Below are 16,898 nucleotides of genomic sequence, written 5' to 3'. Positions count from 1 at the left end.
CTGGTAAGATACCCTATAGTGGGTCGGCGTTGAGCTACAGAGCTTTTTCAGTAGGAATTGCTCTATTTCTACACCACTGACTATGATCTATGTATTACTGGGTTAGATCTGGCGTAACCCAACCGTTGGAATGGCACTTACAGCCAGCCCTTTAACAAAATGAGTCCGCATGGTATATACCCTTTCTGATCGGCTCTTGTATAACAGCACATATTGTTTTCGTTGGTTTTTATGGCTCGCCTGCCTGCCTGCCTTGTGCCATTCGCGATATTTGATGGGTGTTGTGTTCCGTGGTTTGTTAAACGGCGACAACGGTTACTCTCTGTCAGTCAGTCGTTCGCAACGGTTTAGCTGCGAACTCGAAGGCAAAACTCAAACACGACGCAGTGCAACGCATGCAGATACGATACGGAAACAGAAGCAGAAGCTGCACATACAGATACAAATACACCGTCCGAGAGTCGAGAGTCCGATACGCAGCGCGACACGCAGTGACCAGTGAAGTCTGTCAAGTGCCTGCACAATTTACGTATCAAATTCGAGTACAATACAATAAAAGTAAAAGTGTAAGGAATGTCTGTGCCACAACAGCCGCAGCAGGCATTGCCCACAATTGCTGCAATTCTCAATCATCAGCAGAAGACGGGAGTCGTCGGAGCAGGTGCAGGAGGATCCATGGCCATGCCATCCAGTGCAAAGCCAAAGACCAAAAGGTGCGAGCTACTGCCAAAATGTATTTCTTTTAATTTTATTTGACCCACATTCGGTGCCACGTTGCGTATACGTCACGTGAATAAGTTTTTTCGTGCAGAAATGTATTTTCGGATATTCGCAAGAGCCAAGAGCGCAGAAAGAGCGCGCGAATCAAGAAGTTTACTGCAGCTGAACAAGCTGAATGTATGTTGCCTTGCCTATTTGCTTATTTACATTCAGTCTTCGGCTTTAACCAGTTTGACGCCTCGAGCCGGTTAACGAGCTGTGCGCCAGACGAAAATATACATTCATATATACTGTCCGAGTATTGTGGCAATAAATCAGCCAAGTCTGGCCCGAACCCGAACCCCAACGCCAACGCGAACCGAACCCGAAGTGATTGCGATTTGGACGGGGCTTTATGGATCACTCTGCAAATCCATAAAACTTATCAATCTATCCAATCCAACACTTATTCGCTTCGCTTGGGTTGGCGCTGGCCCGAACCGAGGATTTCATTGAGCTTATTTATTAATTGACTGAGTTAAATTGCTTTTACCTCAATCGATGGCATCTTTGGCGTCTATCATTTATTAACAAACTTCAAATAATATGCCGACCGATCGTCTATGCAAATCATTGAGTGCATATCTCATACGACGCGCGTCATACGTATATGCTTAAGCATGAGCATTCGGTGCGAAGAGATAACAAAGTCAAGGCCCAATGGATGCCTGACGGCGGAAGCGTCATGGAAAGCCGCCTTCCGATAAAGTTTTCCCATGCCTGAACAGTGTCGTGACGTGCTAGTGTGTTGTTAAGTGTTATCTGAAATGACTTCAATCAAAATATTCCCCCAAAAAGCCCCCCGTCGTCATTATGGAATCTTTGGGTAAGTTTTCCAATCGGAGGATTCTTCAAGGTAAGTCTAAACAGCCCTCTCGTCTCTCTGTCGCCAGCCGATTGGTTCTTATCAAAAAGGGGCATGGCATGCCGCTTGAATCGGTTTAGTTTGAGCTTTGCAGGTGTATATAGGGACACTAATTATCGTGTACTTGGCGTCACTTTAGTCACCATTTTTAACGCCGGGCTCTTAATTGCTCTGATAATTAAGTTTAATGGTTGTTAAATACGCATCACTGTCTTGTTTTTCTTTCACTTAGCCTGAAATCTGCATCCAAATACTGAATATCGTGTAAACGTGTAATAGCACTGCTTATTTGTTCTGTTTAGTGTTTGCTGCTTTGAACTGCTTCCAATACTCTCCGCTTCGCTCGGACTGTGAGAGACTTTATTTTAAACAAAACAAATGTTTGCATATATTAAATGCCAGATTTAATGCCCAAAGTATATTATTACTATCGCTCTGAAAGCTCCCATCCCTAGCGCCAACAAAACCTAAAGCTGAAAGCTAAAAGCTGACGCTGACGCTAGCGCTGACGCCGACGCCGACGGCGATGCTGATAAGCACAAAACTTTTACCAACAGCACTGCGCGCGGCTTCTAGCAAGCATACGCCGTGTTGTTCACCGAAGCTGAAGCGAAGCCAACGCAGACGCCGCCGCAGACTTGGCGTTCATTCACAGTCGATCTCGCCTCGTATTCGAAGAGCCCCAGGCGTTCAATAGCAAACAAACGATCGAATCGAACATAGCGCAGGTTAGTTCTATTCTGCGTGTAGCTCAGTGCGTCTTGTATCTACGAGTGATTCTGCGAGATAGTGTGTGTCAGGTTTAGTGCGAGACGGTAATTAATTAGCAAACTTGTCTTAAGTTTACTAATTAAAATAAAAGAGTAAGGAAAGCCACCGAAGTCACGCAGCTGCTACAGATATTTTTTATATAAAAAGGTTTGGCAGTGCATTGACAGAGACAAGTGTGTTTTTATAGCATAACGCGTTTCGAAATTCGCGCGCTTGACTTAAGCTTTTTTCGGACTGCTTCCTGGGTAAATGACGATACGGCGAAACGTTTACTGTATTTTAAGCCCAGCATTCAGCTTTCAATGGAAATTTTTGAAATTTGTATCTCCGAGATAACGAAGAAGTGTGTTTGTGACTACCTGTGCGTGTGTGTTTTGGATTTGAGATGTAAATCTATTCAAATATTGAACAGTGGTCTGGTCTGCCCAACTTTCCATTTCGAATTTGGGTACTTTTTGTGGATTCAGCTCGGACATGATTGGGCTTCATTCGCACTCCATGCCCACCTCATGGCTGAGTGCCTTGAATAGTGATGAAACAGTTGGGAAGCAATTAAAAACACCTAAGCACATTGCCTGCACATTTGTTAATATTGTTGTTTATCAACTACCAACCGCATTATTGACTTATAATTATGTGCATTATTTAGCATTTAAAGCCCACAATGCACATGATAGAAGCAAGCCTGCAGCACGTGGAAAAGCAATCGACAATCGATCCCACAATTGCGCAAGAGGCAGACTCTGTAATTAGAGGGAGAACCCACTAGGAACTCTAACGTCGAATGGCCATTAGCTTTATATTCTGCCCAACAGAGAGCAGCATTCTGATATTCTCAAAAGATTTGGTTCCGTTCCTCATTTGACATTCATAAAACACACTTTCGAGACAATAATCGAGATGCTCGCCTTGAGCGAAACAATCCCCATACCGGAGAATGTTTATTTATAAAGAATTATGCCAAGTCTTTTTGGTTTTTGGAAAACATTTCTACACACCATACCCGACTGTGTAGGCTGCTGTTCTACTTTGCGGGTATTTATACACGTTCATTTTTTTATACTTTATACTCGTTCAGTTCAGTTCAGTGGAATGTACGGGTACGGGTACGGAGTGCCCAAGAAACTGTGTTGTTTTTGTATACTAATTAGAAGGCGGCTCGTGTGGGAAGTCTTATCAAAATTATCATTGAAAATAAGTATGGCAACACGATTGCCGGGGTCACTTGATTCTATAAAATAAAAATGCCTGATAAGTAAACAGACCAGACCAGACCAGACACTCAGTGGTATGCATGTTGCCAACTTAGTTTTTTGGGACTTGGATCATACGATTTTTGCATTGTCCCCGCACTAACCTTCTCCATTGATAATTTTCTGAGACTTTAAGCGCACATTTGCTGGGTAAACACTCGAAAATACTTCAAATATCTGGCGTTTCATATATACAGTGTGTATAAGCAATTTTCGCCCCAAGCTTTATCTACGGACTTAAAAACAAAAAACAAAAAACAAACGTACTCCCACGAAAAAACAAGCAAAAAAAAAAAGAAACCAGACTCAAACCAAAAACAGAATTCTCTCGGTTTCTTGGCTCGGGCCCAAGGTCAGGGTAGCGATAAAGTGTTTCGTTTGCTCCAGCAGCTGAGATCAGCTATACAGCATCCTCCGCTCTGCAATGAATGAAAACCTCAGAGAAATTGAACCTTACATAAGCTAGCACATGCCTTTGATTAAACACTATCCCATCACATCTTTGGTTTGGCAAATTCAATCACGGGTTGCTCGATAATCACCGCTAATCAAATTTGACAAACCAATCCCATCAATCCACCACGTCGCGTGTTCCCCAGCCGGAGTTAGTGACTCTATTAATCTGATTTGGGATAAATATAGCGTCATCATATGATCGACCAACAGGTTTCACACGGAACACATTCTAGGGCACAAATTGGGCCAGTCAGGAGTGCCAAATATGGTTAGATCTGTATATTCATTCTGTTTATCCAAGGTAGTTTTAATATCATCTCTGTGATTTTTCACAGTTGGTTGATGTCATTCAATCCCACACAATGACATTGTTAAGATTCAATTTGTGCTTGGCAAACCATAACAGAACCCACGTTGCCTTAGAAGGGAGTGGAAAATAGTTAGTTTGATTCTCAATTCTCGCCTCGAGCTGATAATGAATGCTCCTAGTGATCATGGGTTATCAATCAGGTCTCAGCCGTCATTGATCAAAGTTTAGTTCCAATTCAAGTATCTCTGCCTCTGCCTCTGCCTCCACTGGCTGCTTGCTGCACAGCGATACGCTTGAAATTCTTTGCACACTTTTCGTTGCATAATTTATAGGCTGGCTTTTGCTATTTGTGTCAGGTCTTATCGCCCCACACACACTTCTCTTCTGGTTTGCTGTTGACTAGTATCAGATGAGCTGCATATAAAAGCGTGCACGGGTCTCTATATAAATAGAAGGCGGGGCGGAAAAGTAAGTTATATGAACTTCTTGATTAAAAACCGAATCGGACCATAAATTTCCCATTCATTGACAGTCCACTAAGAAAGTAAGAACCTAGGTCAATGATGAATTTTACTCCATATAGCACAAAGATAACACGAAGGGGTAATGCACTGCACTGCCCATTCATGCAAGTTGTAACCACTTAACGATTTGTTCTATAACTCTTTCCATAAAGTCCGAAAAATAAGCTGCTCGCGTACAGCCTTCAGACGGTTGATAATGGGAGATTCCTCTGTCGTAAACTAATTTTAGCCACGTTGTATGTCAGCACAGCACATGATTTGCCTTGGGACCTAGAACTTGCTCCACGAAACGTCAAGCGAGGTGTTTTCGGCTGTAGACCCCGCCACTTGGATCACTTTTTTCGGGAACTCTTTTATCACTGGCCATATAGTATGGTAGTACACACCCATAAATTTGTTGCCTTTAAAGCCTGTAGCATTGGGACGGCGGTTTTTCACCGGCTGATGCCTTTAAGATGTTGCGTAATAGAAGCAACAAAGAAGAAGAGCAACGTCAGCAGTTGCGATTCCATTGATAAGCCGGAAAGATAAGAGTCTTAGTTTTAGGAGGTGAGTTCGAAGAGATGTGTGGGGTGTCGCGGGGGGTTCAAGATCAATGGAACTGGAAGGGGAAGAGTTCGGGGAGGGGAAGGGGAAGGGAGATGTCAACTAAAGCTGCCGCCCGTGCATAGTATAATGAGCTTAATTATTTCCAACACGATGCCTGGAAACAGGCGGCTATCGGAGGCGTATCTATACATAGACAACCAAACGAGTACTTCCACAGATACATAGCACATATGTCTTTAAGTATAGATGCGCTTCATTAAGTCGTAACCCAATCATTATCGGTCTTTGGAACACTCATAGAAGCGGTGCAATGTCAAAAGTCTGACGAGTAAATCCGATTTGGACTGACGGTGTCGGCCCAATTATGGCCAAATTAAACCGTTTGTGAACTAATTCGATTTTTTGACGGGCACTGATAGGGCCCAACACTTGTCCCTAGCCCACCCGCGCCAGCACTGTCATCCGACAGCCGTCCCTTATCAGCACCTTGAATACACTACCTGTCCTGATGACACACAGGGGCATTGATAGTTATAGCCATCAAAAGTTTACGGCCCATTGCTAAAAATCACTTCTTAAGCAGTCGGCAAATATCGACAATAATCGCAGGAGCGCAGCGCTTATCAGCTGCGATTTGATTAGTGGTTCTTCAGTTTAACAGCACAAATTTTTATGGCGAGCTTCTGGCTCAACTTTGATATGGGGTGATAGCTGGAAAAGCTGTGATAAGGGGACCAGATGAAAGCTCATTATGATAATTATCATTTGTCAGGGGATAGAATGGAATGATAAGAAAGCTCTGCTTCCTGAGCTGCAAACTTTTTGAAGCTTAAAGCTGCCGATCAAAGCTATTCCAGAGAAAGCTACTGCAAAAGCTATGCCAGTCTTCTTGGCTAATTAACGGAATCAACTTCCGCAGCAGATCGATTGATCGATCATCTTTCTCGCTTCTCCATCGCCTCCCGCTGAATGCCACTTAGAACCCCGTACCCCCAGGCACGTTCCGTCACTTAGCTGAACACTGAAAATAACATATAATAAATAATAAATAATTTCATTGGCTTTGTCCTAAGATTATCATCAATTAGAGCCCTGCGGCAGCCCAAACCGAACCGAATCGTGACACATGCCGCGATCTCATGAACGATACGTGATCCTTCTGGGCATGGGCCTGGGCATGGTTTAAGATTAACACGAAGATCTCGAAAGCTAAGAGAAATATGTAAATATTGTATATGCGAATGGCACGGGCACACAGGTGGTAATTAAACTATTAACATTCGATGTGGAGATGGAGATCAGATCCGTTTGATTTATTTATAAACTTTTCTTTCCTCCATCGCATCGCGTGTTTATTGTTTTCACTTTTCTCTCTCTCAGCCTGTGCCAAAACGTGTCGCTCTCGCGCCACACGCACCACACGATCCCTCCCTCGTCCTTGGCCTTCTGTCAATGAGTTGGCCAAACAATTACTCTTGGCCACAGGCCAATAGTTTTCTGCCGTTTTCTCCATGGGTGCAGGTTCTGCAATTGCAAATAAGAGTATTTCAAGGAAATGGAGACTCCAATGTTGGGCGAGGTTAATACGGGGTTAACTGCGGCTATAAAGTTCTGGAAGTGTCATAAACCAAAAAAGATGAAAAATATTCCACTTGCTAGAGATCAGCGGGGGTTATCATGACACGCTTATGCAATAGATTTGTTTTCGACATATTTATTTCGAGTTCATTGTATTGCCATTTCAATTGCTATTGAGACAGTTAAGAGTAAATTGCGTGCAATTTGATCGACAGGCGGCTGAGATTCAGCTGTGATTTGTTTGCCACATTGCGTAGTGAGTGTGGGGCCACGCAATTGCAACTGCAATTGCAACAATTGTGCGTTGTAGGCTGCAATTGATACGATGGAAGGCCCCTGACATGTAAATTGATCACTCTGGTCACTCCGTGCACCACTCGCCCTCGCCACCTTCCACCATCCACCTTCCACTCCAATCCGTTATCAATCTGCAGTTCCCAGACTCGATTGCCCCATTCTTATATCCATATTATATTATTGTTTCCACATTGTATAAAATTAAGATGGCAGAGATACAGGGAGCGGGAGAGATATGCAGCGCTCCAGAGGTTGTAGCGATTATAGAGAGAGAAAGAGAGCCGAGTGAGCACTTAAGATGCTCATAAATTCTGGATACCTGACTTTTTTATGCTCTCCCGAGTAGGATCTGCTAATTTCCACACACACACAGAAGCAGCCCATGGCGGTGTGGTGTGGTGTGAGTGTTAGCAGTGGCTAAAAATGGGCTTTTGATTTACGCAATGTTATATAGATACAGATATAAATATTTGTCTATGGCTACTGCAACACTTCAGATCGACATTGACAGTCCCGCGGTCGCTTTGTAAATTTTCACTCGCTTCAGAACGGTCGTCGAACGGAACCATCTTTGAAAATAAATAGATAAAATATACACACTTTTTGTTGAGATTTTAAAAATCAGACAAGTGACCACAATGACTCGCGAGTGTTGGGATCGGTAAATATCTGAGACACTTGAAGAACCAATCCCTCCTCCCTTTAACCTCAAAATAAATATTCTAGAACCAATTATTGTGAGAGACATCTTAGTGAATTACTCGTATTGGCACAGTTAACAAAATTCACTTAATTTATTATCGGATCTCTTGGATCTGAACGAACTCCAGTCTACCTTTCGAATGGCACCCCCTGATAACAACCACAAATAGATTAGTTATTGTTTAAACGCCATTGTTATTGGCATGCTCTGATTTCTTCATTTTTTGTTGTTGTTGTTGTTTTTTTGACAATTTATCTACGAATTTTGACAGCTGAATGAGCAATCAAAAGAGACATGTATCTCTGTATAAAGCAGATTATCTTTCTGCCAGCAGTTTCAGTCTCTTTATGCCCACGACAAAGTGAACTTCGTGGTGTCCGTCCAAAATCATTGTTGAAAAATCGATGACATGCCATCGAGCCGTGAGCAGGAGCAGCCGCCACTTCAGGGGGTGGAAAATCACCCTCAAGACTCGGGCCCCGCTGAGGAGCAAATGAAAAGGTCTCGATGAAAACTTCAATTAAACACAACTATAATCGAAAGCAGATAATGGAGGAGGAGATTACCTTTAATTGAAAAGCTTAATGCAACGATAGGATAGAATACGCGTAAAATACCAAATGATTGATGAAGTGATTCCGTCTGAAAGAGCCAGAGACAGTGTGGGAAAGGGAGATAGAGAGCGAGAGAGGGCTGAAGTTCCACCTGGATTTATATATTTACCGTTTTCAGTTGCTTGAAAGTATTCAAAATGAAGGGATCGACACTGGACAAAATCTGCTGCTTCCTGGCCGAGCTCATCGGCACAGGCATGCTGGTCTTCCTCGGCTGCATGGGATGCGTGAAGTCGGACCTGTTCCCCAACAACCATCTGCAGATTATTCTCAACTTCGGTCTGGCGGTCATGATCTGCATCCAGTGCTTCGGCTGTGTGTCCGGCGCCCATCTCAACCCAGCGGTAACTGTTGCCGCCTACATCTACGAGTTGGTCACACTTCCCATGGCCTTTGTCTACTGTGTGGCCCAGATGCTGGGCGCCTTCATTGGCTACGGCCTGCTGAAGGTTCTCCTGCCCGAGGACACCCTCAGTGCGGGCGTTGGCCTGTGTGTGACCTTGCCCCACAGCAGCATTAGCCATGCTCAGGCCTTTGGCATTGAGTTCGTGATCACTGCCATCCTGGTGATTGTCTGCTGCGGCGTCTGGGATCCCCGCAACTCCAAGTTCCACGACTCTGTTGCCATTCGCTTCGGTCTGGCCATTTCCTGCCTTGCCTGCGCTGCCGTAAGTTCCGCCTTGCACCTTGATCCTTTCAGTCCAACAAGAAGTCTAATGTTTCCTTCTTTCCAGGGTCCCTTCACCGGTGCCAGCATGAACCCGGCCAGGTCCTTTGCTCCTGCCCTGTGGAACGCCCACTTCGATTCCAACTGGATCTACTGGCTGGCTCCACTCAGTGCTGCCGCCGTTACCGCCTACGCCTACAAGGCCGTCTTCCGGCGGGAGGTGGTGGAGGCGGAGATCACCAGCCACGAGAAGCTGCGCCAGCTGGAGGACGTACAGCTCTCGTAGAAGCGGACGAGGATGCCAAAGACATTGCAACTACACTTAACTTTAAGCTAAGACAGCCGAATTTTATATTAATGCAATATAAGGCCTTCGATAATAAAGAACATCGAGATTTTTCAACTATTTTAAAGAACCAGAAGAACTTTAAATTCGATGGGGAGGGAAGCTATTTTCTTTCCTGACACGGCAAGCCCCTCAATGAAAATCAAAACTCTATACGATTATTCCTGATGGTGGGATGCTTTCACAAAACGGTTTATAGAAGCCATCATCAACCCATCAAGACCTGCTAGTCTCTCGGAAGTACTCTTCCATAGCACTGCCTCGCTGATGGAACGTGTTTGAATGTGTCCTGTGGCACTACCACTGTCAACCACAGGTTTCCTTCAGCTTTTGGCTCCCTTTTCGCGTTTTCTGCTCTTCAGATAAGTTCTCTAGTCTGTAGTTCTGCTACCACTAGTTCAACTTCCAGCAACAATCAACTGGCTAAAGTTTTCATAATTTGGAGGCCCACATTCCGCCCCCAGTCCCAGTCGAGACTACGAAGCGTGTGTTGTCCAAGGCTCGGCGCCACATGCGCCCTCTGATTAAGATCTTAATGATTCGAGATAAGATTAAGAGCAAATCGCGGGAAATGCTGCTGGCCAATCAGAAGGTGGCCGTAGGCAGTGACGCTGTGGGGCTTGTCAGGCCGATAATTACAGCAGAAAAGCCTCCTGAAAATGCTCTTTGATTAATTGATCCGTCCGGAATGGGCGGCGACGGACAGACAGAACAGGGCCACACAACAGCGCAGTATATCTACGCGCCTCTACTTGGAAATATCCATATGATAATTAGCATTAAGGTTTTATAATTGATATTGATTGATTGGAACCAATTTAAAGTCACAGGCCTCGCAAATACGCCAACTCAGTTGGCCAGGGAAAGAGTTGGTGGCAGTCGAGTTTAGTCAGCATGTCGCAACAGAAGCCAAAACAAGCAAGCGGATTCTCCCCCTCCGGCGGACGATGGCGTCTCCATCAGAAGCACAGGAGTCGAGTGGCCGCCTTCTTTGGGGAGCTGGTGGGCACAGCCATGTTCGTGCTAATCGCCTGCTGGGGCTGTGTCCAGACGCCGATCTTCAACAACACGCACTTTCAAAGCGGCCTCACCTTCGGCCTGGCAATCCTCATAGCCATCCAGTGCTACGGTTCTGTGTCCGGGGCACACCTCAATCCAGCCATTACCCTCGCTGCCGCCGTGTACGGCGTGCTCCACTGGGGAATGGCCATTGCCTATTTTGTGGCTCAGGTGGCGGGCGCTTTCATTGGGTACGGCCTGTTGGTAGCCGTCCTCCCCCATAACGCCATTAAGGGCGTGGACAACCCGGCAGGTGTATGCGTGACAGTCCTGGCCAGTGACATCTCTGTGTTACAGGGCGTGTTCATTGAGTTCCTCATCACCTGTTGCCTGGTGATGGTTGCCTGCTCGGTGTGGGATCCCCGCAATGCCAAGCTCAAGGACTCGGTGCCCGTGCGCTTCGGTCTGACAGTGTCCTGTCTCATCATTACAGCGGTTAGTATAGTATGAGACTGCAGTTTGAATGGCATCATCGGTTTTTTTCTCCTTTAGGGCCTCTTCACAGGAGCCAGCATGAATCCCACTAGGTCCCTGGGTCCTGCTGTGTGGAACGATTCTTGGGAGCACCATTGGATCTATTGGGTGGGTCCTCTCGTGGCAGGCGCTGTCACTTCCCTCATCTACCGATTCGCCTTCAAAGGAGACGAGGTGATCGAGCTACGGAGCTCGAATGCCAAGATTCGGGTGATCGAGGAGGTGGTACTGCCCTAAGTTGTTGTTAATCGCTGTCTTAGCTGTAGTTTTAGAATCTTAAGTTTTCCAATAAAGAGGATTAATCGTTTTCCATAGCATACATTTGGGAGGGTAAATTGAACTACTATTGAATCAGCTGACTGCCGACTCTGTAGCTATATAGTTTATGCGTCACTGGAAAATTTAACCAGAGATCCCTATCAATGAGTGTAGTATTGTATATAAATGTCTTCATTCAAACACTATCATTAATCGGCACATATGTGTGTCGTTGAGATAAGCAGCAGATGGCTTATAAACCAACCAGACAGCTGGAATTTTGCACACTAGACACCACAATAACGACCCCCTGCCCTTGAGCTAAGTGAAATATTTGGCAGTGCTGGAAGTGTATTAAGTAAATAGAGGCACTGCCAATAGATGGGGCTGGGGCTGGGGCGATTAGAAATCTTGATATTTGATTGCTGTAGAATGTCGTAGATTATGCCGATTAGATTATAGATTTAATCTTGTACCCGTAGTATCTCGTTCCCATTGAGCGCTTGAGGTGCTGTCTAAGTAGGTGGACCTCTAAGAGCTCTCAGTCAGCGACGGAGCTCGTTGGAGTTAAGGTGATTTGCAGACATGTCCAATACAAGCACGAGGTGATACTCGGATGAACACAGCATAGCCATCATACATCATATCCCGACTGACACATCCTCTTTGTTCTCTCTTGCAGTCGCTCGTCCTGTTGGCTGCTTCAGCCTCGGCAGTTGAACAACATCTGCATCGTCTTTGCCGAACTAATTGCCACAGCCATGCTGATGTTCCTCGGCTGCATGGGCTGCATCGAGAATTCGTTCTTCTCCAACTCCAACTTCCAGAGTGCGCTCAACTTCGGCTTTGTTGTCCTGATCTGCATCCAGTGCTTTGGCTGCGTGTGCGGTGCCCATCTCAATCCCGCCGTGACGTTGGCCAACTATATCTACAACATGATCTCGCTGCCCATGGCCATTTCCTACTTTGTCGCGCAGATGGTGGGGGCCTTCATCGGCTACGGTCTGCTCAAGGCCGTCATGCCAGAGAGCGCCATATACAGCTCTAGCTCGTCGAGTGGCGTCTGCGTAACCTCCCTCCACAGCAGCCTGACGGGGCTGCAGGGCGCGGTCATCGAGTTCCTGATCACCAGCGCCCTGATTGCCATTTGCTGTGGCGTCTGGGATCCGCGCAATGCCAAGAACCAGGACTCGGTGCCAGTGCGTTTCGGCCTGGCCATCGCCTGCCTCTCCTTGACTGCGGTAAGTAATTTGCTGAGTTCTGCTCTCTGGACAGTCCGGTAATGTGTGCATTGATTCCGTTTTCAGGGTCAGTTCACAGGAGCCAGCATGAATCCGGCCCGCTCCTTTGCCCCGGCCATTTGGAACGGAGCCTGGGAGAATCACTGGATCTACTGGGTGGGTCCCCTGGCAGGAGCTCTCGTCTCATCGCTCATCTACAAGTATGCTTTCCGACGAGAGGTTCAGGCACAGGAAGAGCAGGAATCCACCATGTCCACCAAGCGGACCTCTGAATTAGAGTTCGCCTAGCGAGCAAGAGATCCCTTACAAGACAACATATCCCATAAGTGCTTTAAAAGCGGCTTAGTTTTTAGTCTCACTCGCCCTACTATACAAATAAATACTATAAATTAAATCCGCCGGCTTCCGTGTGGGGTGGTATGATAAGCCATGGCGAGATTATTTTGTTACGTGCTTATCGTTAATATTCATATAGAAACACTCGTAAAAATTGCTGCGAATTAGCCTAAAGATATGACAACAGCTACAACCGTACTACCGAACTGCTTCTTACTGCTTCTTATTATATGAGGACTTTTCGTGCTCCAAGTGATGGAACTACCATACGTGGAGGGCGGAACAGAACTAGACCGTTTACAGCTTTGCGAGCGGGATGTATTAATCTGTTAAATTTATAATACCTTTCAGAGGGTAGTATAAATAATCATTGTTAGTGCTAAAAATGAAGGAGGAAATATTGATTGTTTTGGAATGAACGTTCGTACGCTTTTAGTGCAACAAAAAATATAGAAATTTCGCATGCGATAGCATTTTGTTAGCTAAGTGTAGTACGAGATGGGGTTCATCGAGTTTTAGGTTTCTTAATGCTATGAGGGATAAAATTATATGAAAATGGGATTATATTAGCTTTTAAATATTGGGTTTCGGTGGGCTGTGCTACGGAAATAAATGCCCGCATTTCTTTCACATACCCTGTCTTCTTTTACCATAAGAATGTTACACTCAAGTCTAGTGGAATACAACAATATGCAAAAAAAACGGCAATTTCATTAAAAATATCACAAGCGATTTTAAAATACTAGGACTGGGGCTCCATCATGGGACACGGCGCGGAGCCTAAAGTACTTTACAAAATTTTTGAATAAATAATTTTAGCCGATCAATGCAGCAATTTTCTATAGGATTGGGCAATTTTGCAACGAGTAGATTTATTGTATTATTTTTAAATATTTTAAAACAAAAAAGTCCAAACAAATTTCGCAAACTTATTTTCTGCATGTTAACTACGCGCTGACTACACTTTTGATACATATGAACTACATGTCGGATGTAATTATCAACAGACACCTGACGGGGAAATGCCACAACAACAGTGGCTACACTCCAAAGTTGCCTGCTCTGAAATGCCGGCTGCTATCTTAGCAGCAAATAGACTCAGCAAATAGAAGAACAAGAATATAACGGTTGTGTAGTGGTATGGTGGGTAGGGCGAAATTTTGAATAGCCTTTTAGAAGGGGTCTGGACAACAGGAAAAAGCAGCTCCAAGAAGGCCGATATTCCCGGACAAGCGATAGCAAGATAAGCATAAGACGAAGAATCGAAAGCACAAGAGGGGTAATTCTGAGGTAAAAATGCGATCGATGAAAAAAGTAAATATAATTAAAAACTTCACTACTCTAGGAGTCGTTTGACGTACAAGATGTCACACACATTTTCGAAAATACACAGATACACATTTCTCATTTCTGGCTGAACTAAATTTCCTTTCTTGGCGCACTTCCGCAAATTCCGGTGGTCTCCTGCGTATTGTTGCGTATATCAGATGAGTAAGATGATGAATAAGATATGGACTCAATTCAGGGGTGGCTGCTTATTTCGGTAAGGATTGATTCACACCACATAATCCTATACTAAGCTGAGCTTTGGCCATTTCACAGAGGATATTTGATTAAGTTCAACAATAGTATTACCAGCCAAATTAAAAATGATCTGAAAATCGAAGAGTTGCTAACGGTAAGATAGATAGATAGTGATGATAGTGATGGACTTCTCCATAACACCACTCAATTTGTACAGGAACGGAAGCAACTGGAGACAAAAACCGGCACGCTCACCAAGCAGGTCAGGGGACTAGAGGTCATGGTCTCCGACTTGACGCGGGCTATTAAACGCACAGAGTTCGATAAAGACATGGATCTGAGAATTAAAGAGACAGCAAAAAAAGCACCAGCCGAAAAAGGGATTGAGATCAGCCCCACCTCGACATCTTCTCCGTCAAACAAAAAAAAAATCACCCAGTGTCGGTGATATGAGTTGATGCAAAAATCCCCTCGAGTGGTTCACAGGGGTTTCATTATCAACAGAACGTGTCGGAAACCTATAAAAGCATTCATCTCGACTGAGATTGGCATTCAGAAAGCAAAAGATTCCAAACGATGAAGCTGTTCGCACTGTGTTGTCTGCTGTTCGCTCTACTCGGATGCCTGGTCTCTCCAAGCTATGGCTCGCCATCCCGTCACAGCGGAGGAGGAACTGGAGGAGCGCCTGGAGGAGCTGGAAATCCTTTCAGACAGCCGCCCGCACCACGTCCTTTCATCTATGACGCGCCGATCCGAAGACCGGGTCAACCAAAAACTATGTACGCTTAAATCAACAAATGTGACTTAATAAATTTACTAAATATGAAAACAGAAATTTTTGTGTTTTTATCAATGAGAGCCAGCGAAAAGCTGATCGGAGCTTTGTTTGCCTTCAGAATCTGAATTAAGGTTTCTTAATTGACGATCTGTTATAGCCCCCCATTGTGATTACGAAATATACACAATCATCATATGGGGATTTTTCTTCTTATCAGGTAATCAAGTGTTTGAGAATTTCTGGCGTGATTCATTGATGGATCGCTCAACGAATACTATTGAATTTTTGAGGCTCTACGTATATGGTTAAATATTATGTAGCCTCACTTTATTTGTCAATCATGTTAGCGTAAATAAATATTTTATCCAAATTCCGAATCATAGAAAATGTCTAAAATTGTGAATCTGCTAAGCTCGCAATTCGCTATAAGGCGTTTGCACCCACAGAAAATATACAACCTTCCAGCAGTCAAGTATGTTCTATAAAGACATCATATTGCATAATCTCCCATAAAGACATTAATTCTTTTTCAACCAGTCGATATTCGATCAAATTCTCTTACCTAGGCAGTGTCAAGAGGTCTAACATCCCGTATATGCAAACGGTTTGTTAATAAGTCTAACATTTTCGAATTCTCCATCTAATAGATCTTCCATTCCAGAAGCAACGCGATCGGTTGGAAATTATACGCAAGAAAATCAAAGCAGAACGAGAGACACTTAAATCTAAAATTGAAAAAATTCAGAAGCTTATAAATAATTTGGAAAAATTAAAATCAAACCCCGAAAAGAAGTCATAAAGACACAGTAAATCAGGTTAGCTCTGGAAAACAGCTCTGTAGTATCGAGCAGTTTGGAATTCTAATTTTTGAAATTTTTGGCCCATGATGTTTGGAGCCGTCATCAAAGCCATAAGGCTTCTGAAATTCAGAGATGTCCTGGCCACAAGCGGTCTTCAGTGCGTATGTTCGGCTTTCCTGTATTCTTTTATAACCTTTTTCCAATAACCAATAGACGGGGAGTAAGCCGGGACAAAACAGGAGAAGAAAAGCATCATTTTAAGAGAATTGTGAGTACTTGAATCAATCAATCAATCTTTAACGAAGTTGTATATATGTATGTATATGCCTACGTCGAAAAGGAAATGGAACAACTGAAGAAAATTAGGCAGAATGTAATTAAGGATATGATGGCACAGATCGAGGCTCTGAAATACGAGATCAAAACCATTGACAGAGGGTTTTCCGAAGACAAAGAGTCAGTCAAAGAAGAGTTGTTGGAAAAAATCGAGCAGCTAAAAACTGAAATCGAGAAAATAAGAAAGACGATTGGAAAAAACGATTGAAAGTAGGCGATCTTTCTAGTTTCAATCTGCCTCTGGCATTCCTTCACATTCCTTAACAGTAAAATAAATTTCAAGTAATTTCAAAATTTTCATAGATAAATACATTTTTGTTTGGATAATTCTTTTAAATTCACCGAAAATTATCAGAAATGCAGAAATATCTTTGCAACACGCTTCGCCTTTTAGCTCCCC

At 44.1% G+C, this 16,898-nt stretch overlaps 5 protein-coding genes and 1 long non-coding RNA gene across 7 annotated transcripts; all 6 read left to right on the top strand.

The window, feature by feature from the left end:
• The first annotated feature begins 343 nt into the window (after positions 1-343).
• LOC6592420 (aquaporin) lies at positions 344-13,118 on the top strand. 2 transcript variants are annotated; one of them, XM_026985446.1, is made up of 3 exons: positions 344-713; positions 12,166-12,724; positions 12,791-13,118. In XM_026985446.1, the coding sequence occupies exons 1-3, from the start codon at positions 574-576 to the stop codon at positions 13,010-13,012; spliced, it is 921 nt and encodes a 306-aa protein (XP_026841247.1). In that variant the 5' UTR covers positions 344-573; the 3' UTR covers positions 13,013-13,118. The 2 variants fall into 2 exon arrangements, with proteins under 2 accessions (XP_026841247.1, XP_002018232.1); XM_002018196.2 differs by lacking the exon at positions 344-713 and adding an exon at positions 11,979-12,088.
• LOC6592528 (aquaporin AQPcic) lies at positions 2,274-9,762 on the top strand. The gene is made up of 3 exons (XM_002018194.2): positions 2,274-2,352; positions 8,798-9,347; positions 9,414-9,762. The coding sequence occupies exons 2-3, from the start codon at positions 8,817-8,819 to the stop codon at positions 9,630-9,632; spliced, it is 750 nt and encodes a 249-aa protein (XP_002018230.1). The 5' UTR covers positions 2,274-2,352; positions 8,798-8,816; the 3' UTR covers positions 9,633-9,762.
• Positions 10,490-11,513, top strand: LOC6592529 (aquaporin AQPcic). Its single transcript, XM_002018195.2, has 2 exons — positions 10,490-11,186; positions 11,244-11,513. Exons 1-2 carry the CDS (start codon positions 10,587-10,589, stop codon positions 11,460-11,462), a joined length of 819 nt encoding a protein of 272 aa, XP_002018231.1. The 5' UTR covers positions 10,490-10,586; the 3' UTR covers positions 11,463-11,513.
• Positions 13,119-14,482: 1,364 nt separating the features above from the next.
• LOC113565025 lies at positions 14,483-15,074 on the top strand. The gene is made up of 3 exons (XM_026984805.1): positions 14,483-14,603; positions 14,663-14,738; positions 14,802-15,074. The coding sequence occupies exons 1-3, from the start codon at positions 14,548-14,550 to the stop codon at positions 15,030-15,032; spliced, it is 363 nt and encodes a 120-aa protein (XP_026840606.1). The 5' UTR covers positions 14,483-14,547; the 3' UTR covers positions 15,033-15,074.
• A 65-nt stretch (positions 15,075-15,139) lies between these two features.
• LOC6592421 (immune-induced peptide 18) lies at positions 15,140-15,419 on the top strand. The gene has a single exon (XM_002018197.2). It carries the CDS (start codon positions 15,161-15,163, stop codon positions 15,371-15,373), a length of 213 nt encoding a protein of 70 aa, XP_002018233.1. The 5' UTR covers positions 15,140-15,160; the 3' UTR covers positions 15,374-15,419.
• Positions 15,420-15,762: 343 nt separating this feature from the next.
• Positions 15,763-16,849, top strand: LOC113565026. Its single transcript, XR_003408401.1, has 5 exons — positions 15,763-15,834; positions 15,900-15,966; positions 16,024-16,319; positions 16,376-16,430; positions 16,503-16,849. It is a non-coding gene; the product is annotated as an uncharacterized LOC113565026 (long non-coding RNA).
• Positions 16,850-16,898: the final 49 nt, after the last annotated feature.

Source organism: Drosophila persimilis, unplaced genomic scaffold (assembly GCF_003286085.1).
Source record: "Drosophila persimilis strain 14011-0111.01,24,50 unplaced genomic scaffold, DperRS2 tig00000002-arrow-pilon, whole genome shotgun sequence".
Classification (NCBI taxonomy): Eukaryota; Metazoa; Arthropoda; class Insecta; order Diptera; family Drosophilidae; genus Drosophila; species Drosophila persimilis.
Note: the sequence above shows the minus strand (reverse complement) of the source record. Positions and strands in the feature narration are given on the sequence as shown.